A 12,496-nucleotide genomic window follows, 5' to 3' on the forward strand; every position below is an offset into this window, starting at 1 on the left:
ATGGCTAGTATTCATGATACTGTAGATCATACCACAACCTCCAATTCTGGAGGCTTCGTGACTTTTACCTTAGATCCTTCTCACCCTTTGTATGTCCGCCCTTCAGACAGTCCTGGTATTCAATTGGTTTCAATACCTTTTAATGGGACAGGTTTTGTTCTTTGGAGAAATAGCATGCTCACTTCCATATCTGCCGAAAATAAACTAGGGATCCTAGATGGGAGAGTTGCCCAACCTACCCCAAACTCACCCTATTTTCCTTATTGGGAAAGATGTAATGATATGGTGAAGTCATGGGTTATAAATTCTATATCAAGAGAGATTGCCACAAGTGTAATGTGCTTTAAGACTGCCAAAGAGGTCTGGAAAGACATAAATGAGAGATTTGGGCAGTCCAATGGGTCGAAATGTCTAAAAATTCAGAGAGAGATAAGTACAACTGTGCAAGGCTCTTAAGATATAGCTAACTTCTTTACTAAGCTTAGAAAGCTTTGGGATGAACTGAATTCATCTTATGTGGTACCTACATGTTCATGTGGAGCTCTTCCCAAATTCATTGAGGATCAACAGTTGTTTCAATTCCTCAATGGATTAAGTGAGTCTTATTCTACTGTCAAAAGCACCATCATGATGATGAGTCCCTTACCACCCATAAGTAAAGTATATCCCATCTTGCAACAAGATGAGAGTCAGAGAGAAACACCTCATGCTCCCAGTTTCACTAGTGATTCTGCTTCTTTTCTGGCCTCTCCCAACTCCTTCAATAACACAAACAAGAACTTCACTCAGAGAATCAATTTTGACTCCAAAAGGAATGCAAATTCTGTGTCCTGCAAGTATTGCAAGAAAACTGGACATACTGTGGACAAATGTTATAGGTTGCATGGTTTTCCTGCTGATTTTAGTTCACCAAGAACAAGAAGTCAGCATCTTGTGTCCAGACTGAAGTTCCTTATGTCCCTCCTTCTTGCTCTCTTGATGTTGCCTCCTCTGATAATTCAGCTCATGGTTTCACCTAGGAGCAATACCAACTTCTCCTGAGTATGTTTCAGCAAATTCAACTCTCTACTGGCATGTCTCCTGATATTTCCTCCACAAAAGGTTCTTCTTTTGCTCACTTTGCAGGTTTGTTTAATGCCTATGCTGCTGATTATCCTGTTTCTCATGCATGTGCATCTTCACATCTAGGTATACAACCTTGGATCTTAGATTCAGGAGCCACTAACCATATGACTCTACACAAACATCTCCTTCATAATCTCACACATTTACCTAAACCCTTTCTAGTTACTTTACCCAATAGATATAAAGTAAAAGTTATATCAACTGGTTCATTACATCGTAGACATGACATAATACTGGTGAATGTTCTGCTTGTACCTTATTTCCAATTCAATTTGATTTATATTCGTCAACTTATCACATAGTTGGATTGTATAGCAGTAATTACCAAAACCAATTGTCTTTTACGGGGCGGCCTTTCTCTGAAGAGGCCACTGGTAATTGGTAAGGCTGCTGGGAGATTATACTATCTACATCAGATGTTGATCTGTTTCCATCTTCTCTTGCTGCCTTTATAACAAATCCTAGTTCAGTTTCATGTAATTAGCCAAGTTCTATTACTCCTTGTTTCAATCAACCTTTACTTAGTGATAATTCTGTTTGTAATCAAATTGTTGTTGATTCTGCTTGTAATCAAACATCCACTATCAATAAAATGGACTTGCTTTGGCATCAAAGATTTAGTCACATACCTTTTCACAAAATGAGATCTATTCCTTATTTGTCTGACAAGTCTCTTCTAAACAATCTTTCCTTTGTTCAATCTGCCCAATGGCTAGACAACAAAGATTACCTTTTCATGACAATTTCATACAGTCTACTGCTCCTTTCTAACTTGTTCACATTGATATTTGGAGACCCTATAACACAAAGACATATAATGGGTTCAGGTATTTTCTTACTCTAGTAGATGATTATACTAGAGTAACCTGGACACATATTCTTTCTTGTAAGGGTAATGCTCTATCTATCCTTAAGGCATTTACATCCATGGTCAAAGTTTATTTTCATTAAAATGTCCATACTTTTAGGTCAGATAATACCTTTAAATTAGGGAATAGTACTGAAGCCATTAATTTCTTTGGAAATAAGGGTATTCTTCATCAAACAACCATTTCTCACACTCCACAACAAAATGGTGTTGTGGAAAGAAAACGCAAATACCTTTTGGAAGTGGCCACGGTTCTATTTCAGTCTAAGCTTCCTGTCAAGTTTTGGGGAGAATGCCTACTTACTACAACTTACCTTATCAATAGAATGCCCTCACCTCTTCTTCTCAACCTCTCCCCTTATGAGAAATTACATGGTAGTCCGCCTGCTTATGAACATTTAAAATCCTTTGGGTATCTTTGTTTTACAACATCTCCCAAGGTTGGCAGGGATAAATTTCAGTCAAGAGCTATTTCCTATTTATTTTTGGGTTACCCCTGTAGAAAAAAAAGGTTACAAGTTATTGAACCTTTCTAGTTCTTCTGTTTTTTGTTTTAGAGATGTAGTTTTTCATGAACATGTTTTTCGTTACAGATCTAACTCTTCTTCTCCTCCCTCTTTATTTCCTTCTGTTGAACAATCATTTACTGAATCCCCATCTCCAAATCCTCTCAATCCTTCTGCTACTCAAGACCTCTCTTCTTCTACTCCCAGTACTACTATGCCTCCTTTAACATCTTCTCCTTCTCCTCCCAGTCCTGTCATCTCCAACATTCAGTATCCCAACTCTACAATTCCTAGTCCACCCACTGAACCCACTGAACTTCCTTTACCTTCTCATAATTCTCTTCCTTTTAGAAATCTCTTAGAACAGTTAACAAACCTATCTACCTAAATGATTATGTCTGCAATTCTGCTTCACTTCCTGCTCCCTCCTTGGTTATTTTTAGTGAGCATCATATGCATGAGCCTCAGTTTTACCAGCAAGCATCATCAAACCCTGCATGGTAGGAGGCTATGCTACAAGAATTTAGGGCTCTTGAAGCAAACCAGACCTGGAACATTGTTCCTCTACCTCCCAACAAGAAAGCCATTCCTTGTAAATGGGTCTACAAGATCAAACAAAGAGTTGATGGCTTTATTGAAAGGTATAAGGCCAGGCTGGTCATTAGGGGTAATGCTCAAAGGGAAGGCATTGACTTCACTGAGACCTTCTCCCATGTGGTCAAATTGACCACCATTAAATGTATGCTAACCTTGGCTGTTAAGAGAGGTTGGATTGTTTTTCAACTTGATGTCAACAATGTCTTTCTCCATGGTGACCTAAGTGAGGAGGTTTACATGAAAGTTCCCCCAGGGCTTGACATCTCTTCTTCTTCCATATCTCCACCACTGGTTTGCAGACTTAAGAAGTCTCTCTATGGCCTAAGGTAGGCTTCTAGACAGTGGTTTTCAAAACTGTCTGAAGCCCTGCTATCTCAAGGCTACATTTCTAGTCAATGATTATTCTCTCTTCACCAAATCAACCTCTAGTTCTCTGGTGGTCCTTGTTGTATATGTGGATGACATACTCTTTTCTGGGGATGATGTATCAGAATTGATTTCCTTAAGGTCTTTCTTGGATTCTCAATTCAAGATCAAAGACCTGGGCACATTGCACCATTTTTGGGGGTTAGAAATTTCACAACATCCTCAAGGCTATCTCATGACTCAGCAGAAGTATGCCACTGATCTCATTGCTGAATTTAATTGCCAGCATTTCACTCTTGTTCTTACTCCCTTGGATTCTTCATCCAAACTGGTCTTAGACATGGGAGAACCCCTAACTGATCCCAGCACCTACAGAAGATTAATAGGTAAACTCAACTTCCTTCAACACACCAGGCCAGTTATCTCTTTTTCTGTACAGGACTTGAGCCAGTTTCTTCAAAAGCCTCAAATGCCTCACATGCAGGCTGCTTTACATGTCCTAAGGTATCTTATGAATGATCCAGCTCAAGGTATTCTACTGTCCAACAGTTCTGATTTTTCACTCCTTGGTTATTCTTACTCTGATTGGGCTGCCTGTGCTATCTCTCGCAAATCTCTCTGTTTTTTATAATTCTTGGAGGTAGCCTCATTTCATGGAAAAACAAGAAGCACCCACCATATCCTTGTCTTCAGCTGAAGCTGAGTACAGGGCCTTAAGGAAGACTATTTCTAAAGTTTCTTGGTTAGTTTGACTTTTGGGTGATCTTGGTCTGCCTATTGAGAGTCCTGTTCCTATTCACTGTGACAGTCAAGCTTCATTACACATAGCCAAGAATCTTATCTTCCATGAACGTACGAAACACATAGAGATTGATTGTCATTATCTACGTGAATGCCTGAATTCAGGCCTTATTTCTTTACATTTTGTTCCCAGCTCTGCCCAGCTCACAGACATCATGACTAAAGCTCTCCCTAGGCAGCCTTACTATGGTATTCTTCACAAACTTGGTGTGTTTTTACCCTCCAGCCTGAGGGGGGAGGGGGTGTTAACCAGGCCCAACAGGCCCAACACAAGCAACAGCTGCACAACCCAACAGTGTCAACAAAGCAGCCCATCAAGCCAACCTTATGTACATAGCTTTTATCAATTTTTTATTTCATTCATTTTTATTTTTGGGACATCATATATATTGTTGTATTTTGGTAACGAGTCATTAGAATATTCCAGACAAAAGTAATAAAGGGGCTCTTCTTTCTCTTTCTAAACGATTTAGGAACTCTAGGGTTCCATCTTCTTTCATCTTCATGCAATGAATTCTGATGATGTTAACAAGTATTAACAAGTACTCAGTAGTATTTTCTTTTCCCAACAAAGGGTAGCTTCAAATTTCATCAATAGGTCCTCCCTTACTCATCCTTTAATAAAAAACACACATAACACGTACAAATTGACTACTCGAACGCCCCATTACTCACTCCAAAAGCCGCCTTTCTCCATATCCTATTATCTTGGACCAAGCCCAATGCCAGATCCAGGTCCCTCCATTTACAATTTAATTAAGTTCTTAGAAAAAGTTAATGCAAAGAACAGTGACTAAAATATTACAATCTCCATCATAACAAGTTAAATCTATTGACCCATGTTCATGAAAAAAATAGGCGAGGCAAATAAGGTTGTGGAAGAGAATATCGGAAATGCTCTTTTCGTAGCTTTTGAAATCAAAATCTCGTTTCTTTTCTTTTGTTTAACTATATTTGGATAACTATATATGGATTCCTACAATCAGATCAATGCGTACAACCTTCTCGCCACGCAATTCTTAGGCATATATATCGGCTCTGACACCCTTTCCCATCAACTAGGAGCTCCAGCTACAAAACAACCTGCTTTCATTTTATTCTCATAATTTTAATTCTGTATCATCGGCTATGATCAAACTAGAATTTTTGCTTTGTCAGCTTATTCTCAACTAAAAAGCTTAGTCTCAACTAAAATAAAACATGATTAATTAGTAGTTTCAATGTTGAAGTTGTCAAATATCTCACATCGGTGGTTGCCACTTTTGTTTGGGAATTTTTCCCTATAAAAATAGGCCTAATGTTTAGGATTTATACACACCTTTCATTTGTCTTCTCATCTCCTTAAGGCATTTGTATCTTCTCTCTTTAATATTATTTTACTTATATTTTGGAGTGGAATAACATATTGGTTGTGTCCAAGGAAGTAGACAAAATTGGTCGAACCTCATAAATTTTGGTGTTCCTTTTATTGTTGTATTATTGTCTTATTTATTATTTAGTGGATGCCATAATTTTTGGTATAGTAGTTGTGACTCATTCACACTATATATATTTGGCTTCTGCAACATTGGTATCTGGGCCAATGTACTGTCTAAGTATGCTCTGTGGTTGCAGCATAGTTTGATCTTCCACATTAGAAAAGAAAAAAATTTGATTTGTGTTGTCAGTTATTAAATAATATTTGTGTCAAAAATGAGAGACAATAAACAAGAAGAATCTACATCAAGTGTCAATAATACGTCATCGTTGACATCTTCGCTTATGGCAAGAATTGTGTCAAATGTGAAATTTGCGGTAGAAATTTTTGACGGGTCAGGACATTTTGGAATGTGGCAAGACGTGGTTCTAGATGTCCTTTTTCAACAAGGGCTAGATCTTGCCATTGAAGAAAAGAAACTAGATGTTATTGGAGAAGAAGATTGGAAAATTATCAACTGTGTTGCTTGCGGTACCATTCGATCCTACCTTGCTAGAGAGCAGAAATATCCATACACAAAGAAAACTTCTACAAGTAAATTATAGAAAGCACTGGAAGATAAATTTTTGAAGAAAAACAGTCAAAATAAATTGTACATGAAGAAGAGACTGTTTTGCTTCACCTATGTTCCTGGTACCACAATGAATGAACATATCACCAGTTTCAATAAGTTGGTCACAAATTTGCAAAATATGGATGCAACTTTTGATGATGGTGACTTGGCCTTGATATTGTTGGGGTCACTTCCTGATGAGTACGAGCATCTGGAAACTACTCTACTCCATGGAAATGACAAAGTTTCTCTTAGAGAAGTTTGTTCGGCTTTGTACATCTATGAACAAAGAAAGGGAGAAAAATAGAAGGGCTGAGAAGGAGAAGCACTGGGTGTGGTGGGTCGTCCTCAAAATCAAACGAGCACAAAGAAGGGAAGATCCAAGTCAAGATCTAGACCCAGCAAAGATGAATGTGCTTTTGTCGAGAAAAGGGGCACTGGAAGAAAGACTATCCGAAGTTGAAAAATAAGGCCAAACATAACAATGGAAAGACCATTATGGATTCAAATGTAGCTGATTATGATTATTCAGACTTCTCATTAGTTACAACAGAGTCATCAACATCATCAGATATATGGTTGATGGACTCAGCTTGTAGCTATCATATGTGTCCCAACAGGGATTGGCTCGTGGATTTTCAAGAAGGAGAATATGGAGTCATCCACACAGTAGACAACAACCCTCTTACCTCATATGACATTGGTTCAATACGATTAAGGAACCATGATAGAATGATCAGAGCATTAACATATGATCGATATGTACCGGGTTTGAAGAAGAATCTCATCTCTGTGGGAGCCCTAGAATCAAAAGGGTTCAAAATCATTGCAGAAAATGGAGTGATGAGAATATGCTCCGGTGCACTAGTGGTAATGAAGGCTAATCGGAAGAACAATAATATGTACCGCTATCGTGGCAGTACAGTTATTGGGACAGCGACAGTAACATCCAGTGACGACAAAGAGGCAGAAGCAACCAAGCTATGGCACATGCGCTTGGGACATGCTGGAGGAAAATCCTTGAAAACTCTATCAAATCAAGGATTGTTAAAAGGAGTAAAGGCTTGCAACTTGGAGTTTTGTGAGCATTGTGTCAAAGGGAAACAGACAAGGGTTAAATTTGGTACAACGATCCATAATACTAAAGGCATTTTGGATTATGTACACTCTGATGTTTGGGGTCCTTCCAAAACACCTTCATTGGGTGGGAAGCACTATTTTGTAACCTTTGTTGATGATTTTTCCCGAAGAGTATGGGTGTATACAATGAAGAGCAAAGATGAAGTGTTGAGAATTTTTCTCAAATGAAAAACGATGGTGGAGAATCAAACAGACACTTCAATAAGGTATTCGAACAGACACTTCAAGTGTATTCGCACAGACAATGAAGGTGAATACAAAACTGATCATTTCAATAAGGTCTGTGAAAATGATGGCATCATCCGACACTTCACTGTCAGACATACTCCACAACAGAATGGAGTGGCAGAACGTATGAACCGGATTTTACTGGAGAAGGTACGGTGCATGTTGTCCAATGCTGGCTTGGGCAAAGAATTTTGGACTGAGGCAATTACATATACATGCCACCTCATTAATCGTCTACCATCTACTGCTATTAACGGCAAGATACCATTTGAAAAATGGTATGGAAAGCCTGCTGTAGATTATGACTATTTGCACGTGTTTGGCTCAATTGCATATTATCATGTGACAGAGTCAAAATTGGATCCAAGGGCAAAGAAGACTATTTTTATGGGGATTACTTCTGGAGTCAAAGGATACCGCTTATGGTGTCCTATGACAAAGAAAGTAATATTCAGCAGGGATGTTACCTTTGATGAATCTGCTATGGTAAATAAGGTAACAGAAGATACCAAACAAAATGAGGGTGCTTCTAAGCAAGTGGAGTTTGAGTGAAAATTTATTTTTCCTACACAAGAAACAGAGGAGGAAACAAATGAAGATTATCCTATGGAAGAAGAGCCAGTAGAGAGGGAGATTCCAACTCAGGAACCTCAACAACAACTTGAATCAATAGCAACTAGCAGGCCAAAAAGGATAATAACAAAACCTGTTCCTCTCATAGAGACGGTTGCTTGTGCCGCCTCAATTATAGTTGATGATGTTCCGACCACTTATAAAGACGCAGTCCAAAATTCAGAAGAAGATAAGTGGAGGATTGCCATGAATGATGAAATACAATCCCTTTATCAGAATCATACATGGAGATTGGCCAATCTCCCGAAGGGATAAAAAGCAATTGGGTGCAAATGGGTATTTGCAAAGAAAGAGAGATTTCCTAACCAAGAAGATGTTCGCTACAAAGCAAGATTAGTGGACAAAGGATATACTCAAAAGGAGGGAATTGATTACAATGAAGTGTTTTCTCAAGTTGTAAAACATTCCTCCATTAGAATTATGTTGGCTTTGGTAACATAGTTGGATTTGGAACGAGTTCAGATGGATGTAAAAACTGCGCTTTTACATGGAAACTTGGAGGACGAAATCTACATGACTTAGCCAGAAGGATTCAAAATTGTTGGAAAGGAAAATATTGTGTGCAAACTTGAAGTTGTACGGATTGAAACAATTCTAGACAATGGTACAAACGATTTGACAAGTTTATGTTGCGGCAAAGGTACAAGAGAAGCAAATACGATCATTGTGTGTATTTGCGCAAGCTTAAAGATGGTTCCTTTGTATATCTTCTCCTAGATGTTGATGATATGTTGATAGCTTCCAAGAATTCGGAAGAAATTGATAAGTTGAAGATTCAACTGAAGAAGAAGTTCGAGATGAAGGATCTAGGTGAGGCAAAGAAAATTCTTGGCATGGTGATAATAGGAGATAGACGTTCAAAGAAACTCTGTTTATCTCAGAAAGAATATTTGAAAAGAGTACTACAACGTTTTGGCATAGATAAGAAGACTAAGCCAGTTAGTACTCAACTTGCTCCCCATTTTAAGCTAAGCACTACTATGTCGCCAAAAAATGAAGCTGAACGAGAGTATATGTCAAAGGTACCATACGCAAATGCTGTTGGTAGCTTGATGTATGCAATGGTCTGTACGAGACCTGACATTTCACAAGTTGTTGGAGTTATTAGCAGATATATGCATAATCCTGGAAATGAGCGTTGACAAGCTGTGAAGTGGATTCTACGGTATCTTCATAATACTGTAGATGTTGGGTTAGTTTTTGAGTAGGAAGACAATCAGTCTGTAGTTGGATATTGTGTCTCAGATTTTACAGGTGATCTGGACAAACGAAGATCAACTATTGGTTATGTGTTTACTTTTGCAATTGCACCAGTTAGTTGGAAGTCTACTTTGCAGTCAACAGTTGCTTTGTCTACGACAGAGGCAGAGTACATGGCTATTACAGAGGCTATGAAGGAGGCAATTTGGCTTCAGGGGTTGCTAAAGGAGCTTGGTATTAGACAAAAAAGTATCATAATTTTTTGTGATAGTAAAAGTGTCATTCAATTAGCGAAAAACCAAGTTTATCATGCAAGGATGAAACACATTGATGTTCAATATCAATTCGTACGAGAAATCATAGAAGAAGGTGGAGTCACGGTGAATAAAATTCATACTACAGAGAATCCTGCTGATATGCTAACAAAAGTGGTGACTGCGGTCAAGTTTCAACATTGTTGAACACTGAAGATTGAAGATGAAGACACAGCCAAAATTTGTTATTGAGAGAAAATTGAAGATGTGGAATTTTGCCAAGGTGGAGATTTGTTGAAGTTGTCAAATATCCCACATCGGTGGTTGACACTTTTGTTTGGGAATTTTTCTCTATAAAAGGAGGCCTAATGTTTAGGATTTATACACACCTCTCATTTGCCTTCTCATCTCCTTAAGACATTTGTATCTTCTCTCTTTAGTATTATTTGACTTGTATTTTGGAGTGGAATAAAATATTAATTGTGTCCGAGAAATTAGGCAAAATTGGCCGAACCTTGTAAATTCTAGTATTCCTTTTATTGTTGTATTATTGTCTTATTTATTATTTAGTGGCTGCCATAATTTTTGATATAGTAGTTGTGACTCATTCACACTATATACATTTGGCTTTCGCAACAGCCACCTTCATTTGCATGATCAAACCTTGAAGCTTCCCATTTTTCCAAACATAAATACAGATTAGGGTTCTTTGACAATGATTTCCAAGTTACGTTTTTGGTAATGTAATGGTGACTAAATGTATGTCTTGTAAATCCAAAATCTTATCTTAGTTAGACTTGGTAAACTTAAACGTCAAGCATATTCAGCTAAATAGCACCATCGGCCGCTTCTTTCTTTTCTCTTTTTTTATTTTCTTCCTTTGACATATCTAGTATGTACACTGGGTTATTGTATAAAAAATAGGATCAGGACGCCATTACTTCAAGAAACAGGAAAACATTCAACTATATTAATAAAAAATATAAGGAAAATTGATTTAACATATATATACTGTATATAGACTTGCTTAACATGTTTAGCAAGCTAAGTAACATGCTTTATTTTCTAAGTTACTAATCATAGTATTTTTTTAAATGGTTATCTGTAATTATATTTTATGACTTAATGTTGTAAAAGTTCCTCCACACTGTCATTGAGTAGAAGTTAAACTCAAGAAAAACAATATCGATCATTCAGTGTCTGACAATTTAAAACAAGTGAGATCAGTAAACATATCGTTCTATTCATGTCCAACGTTCATTAGAGTGGTTATTAGACACCAAAAAGAAAGCAAAGAAACAAAAAGAACAGCAAAAGAAGGAATCACCGGCAAACTTTCATTTTTTCCCCCATGCATGCTTCTACTTTCTTGTACTATATCAGAAATTAAAAGGTTGAAGAAAGGGGAATCCTGAGCCAGTAATGTACAAAAAACCTCACCAGAATCTATATTCCGGAAAAAAAACCCTTCCTCATTAGAAAAAAAAAAAAGGTTTCAAGTTAATAAAAAACCTAAGTGAACAAGCTCAGGAGTCTGGGTTGTTTTCCTTGATGATCTCCAAGACTACTCTCGAAACACGTAGTGGTTACAGATTCCTCTGAATTTCTTGACGGACTATACACGATTTCACTCTGAAAACCTCGTGTTAATAAACTGAGATCAAGATTTTCCAACTGCAACACTTTTGCTGCTGCTTCATCTGACGAACGACGCCGCTTTTGCATCTTCGATCGCGTATGATTTAGAAGCTTAAACACGTTTGTGCATTCAGATTCCTCATCAAGTTCTGATGACTTACCAAATAACTCCGGTATCGGGCTTAACGTGCCGCCGCGGAGGACTGTCTCCACCGCCACTTGACAAACGTGCCAATTGCCGGTCCATAATAGTCCCACAACTCCGTTCACTGGGTTTACTGTCCTTCCAGCTGCTTCATATAGCAAGGATTGAAATAGACCTACCAATACATCCAATCTCTCATTTCAGAAACAAAAAATAGAAGAGAGATTAGATGAAGAAAACAAAAAGAAATTGAGTTTAATTAACTTGTGTACATGACAGTGTACACAAGTTATGCTAACAGTGCAAAAAAAATTATGCTCAGAGTGTACATACCGGGCCGTTGGTTTTCAGGGACAGCGGAAATGAAGGACATGAGATCGGCACGACCGAAGAACTTGGCAACAAAAATGGTGGCATGGCCTTGAGCTTCAGGAGTTTCAATCCATTGCAAACAGGGTCTAAGAATACAGTTTTCACTGCATCCCTTTCTAAGGACTCGACAACCATTACAACTCATGATTAAAAAATATATGGTATAGCTTATTCACTAGCTTAGGGCATGAAGAAAGATTAAGAGTTGTCAATAAGGAGGAAAGTGGAGACAAAGATCAAATTCTTTGCCCCAATACAGAAACTAAGCAAGAAATAGGAGAGAGAAGAAGAGTATGGACATGGCAAGGAGAATGAAGTGCGTACATATAAAGGAGTCTAACCATCAGTTTTTTTTTTCCTTTTGTCACTTAGACTGTGCAGTTAACTAGAGTTCATTTGTGTTAGTTCTTTTATTGCTCGGACCAAATTTTTTTTTTGAAAAAAGCTTTTTATTGCACCACTAGGAGTCATTTGACCGTGATTTTTTTCATGTCTTTTAGATGTTTTGAATTGCTAATTATCGTGATTTATAGTATTTTTATATAGTTTTCAAATATATAAATTTTGTTTGAAAACACTTAAAAAGTTTATGT

General features: G+C 37.7%; 2 protein-coding genes across 2 annotated transcripts; one reads left to right on the forward strand and one right to left on the reverse strand.

Annotated features, from left to right (window-relative positions):
- Positions 1–1,041, forward strand: LOC107759836 (uncharacterized). Its single transcript, XM_016577849.1, has 2 exons — positions 1–360; positions 481–1,041. The coding sequence occupies exons 1-2, from the start codon at positions 1–3 to the stop codon at positions 1,039–1,041; spliced, it is 921 nt and encodes a 306-aa protein (XP_016433335.1).
- Positions 1,042–10,966: 9,925 nt separating this feature from the next.
- Positions 10,967–12,280, reverse strand: LOC107759839 (LOB domain-containing protein 38). Its single transcript, XM_016577852.2, has 2 exons — positions 11,865–12,280; positions 10,967–11,706 (listed from the first exon to the last, which is right to left on the reverse strand). Exons 1-2 carry the CDS (start codon positions 12,046–12,048, stop codon positions 11,261–11,263), a joined length of 630 nt encoding a protein of 209 aa, XP_016433338.1. The 5' UTR covers positions 12,049–12,280; the 3' UTR covers positions 10,967–11,260.
- Positions 12,281–12,496: the final 216 nt, after the last annotated feature.

The sequence above is a fragment of the Nicotiana tabacum genome, chromosome 3 (assembly GCF_000715075.1).
Source record: "Nicotiana tabacum cultivar K326 chromosome 3, ASM71507v2, whole genome shotgun sequence".
Classification (NCBI taxonomy): Eukaryota; Viridiplantae; Streptophyta; class Magnoliopsida; order Solanales; family Solanaceae; genus Nicotiana; species Nicotiana tabacum.

Bases quoted from the DNA above. Each gene is read 5' to 3' on its own strand.
- LOC107759836 (XM_016577849.1), top strand. From the start codon at position 1: ATGGCTAGTATTCATGATACTGTAGATCATACCACAACCTCCAATTCT. The intron at 361-480 runs GTCTGGAAAGAC...TTCTTTACTAAG, and splicing joins GCTTTAAGACTGCCAAAGAG to CTTAGAAAGCTTTGGGATGA.
- LOC107759839 (XM_016577852.2), bottom strand. From the start codon at position 12,048: ATGAGTTGTAATGGTTGTCGAGTCCTTAGAAAGGGATGCAGTGAAAAC. The intron at 11,707-11,864 runs GTATGTACACTC...ATGTATTGGTAG, and splicing joins CCCTGAAAACCAACGGCCCG to GTCTATTTCAATCCTTGCTA.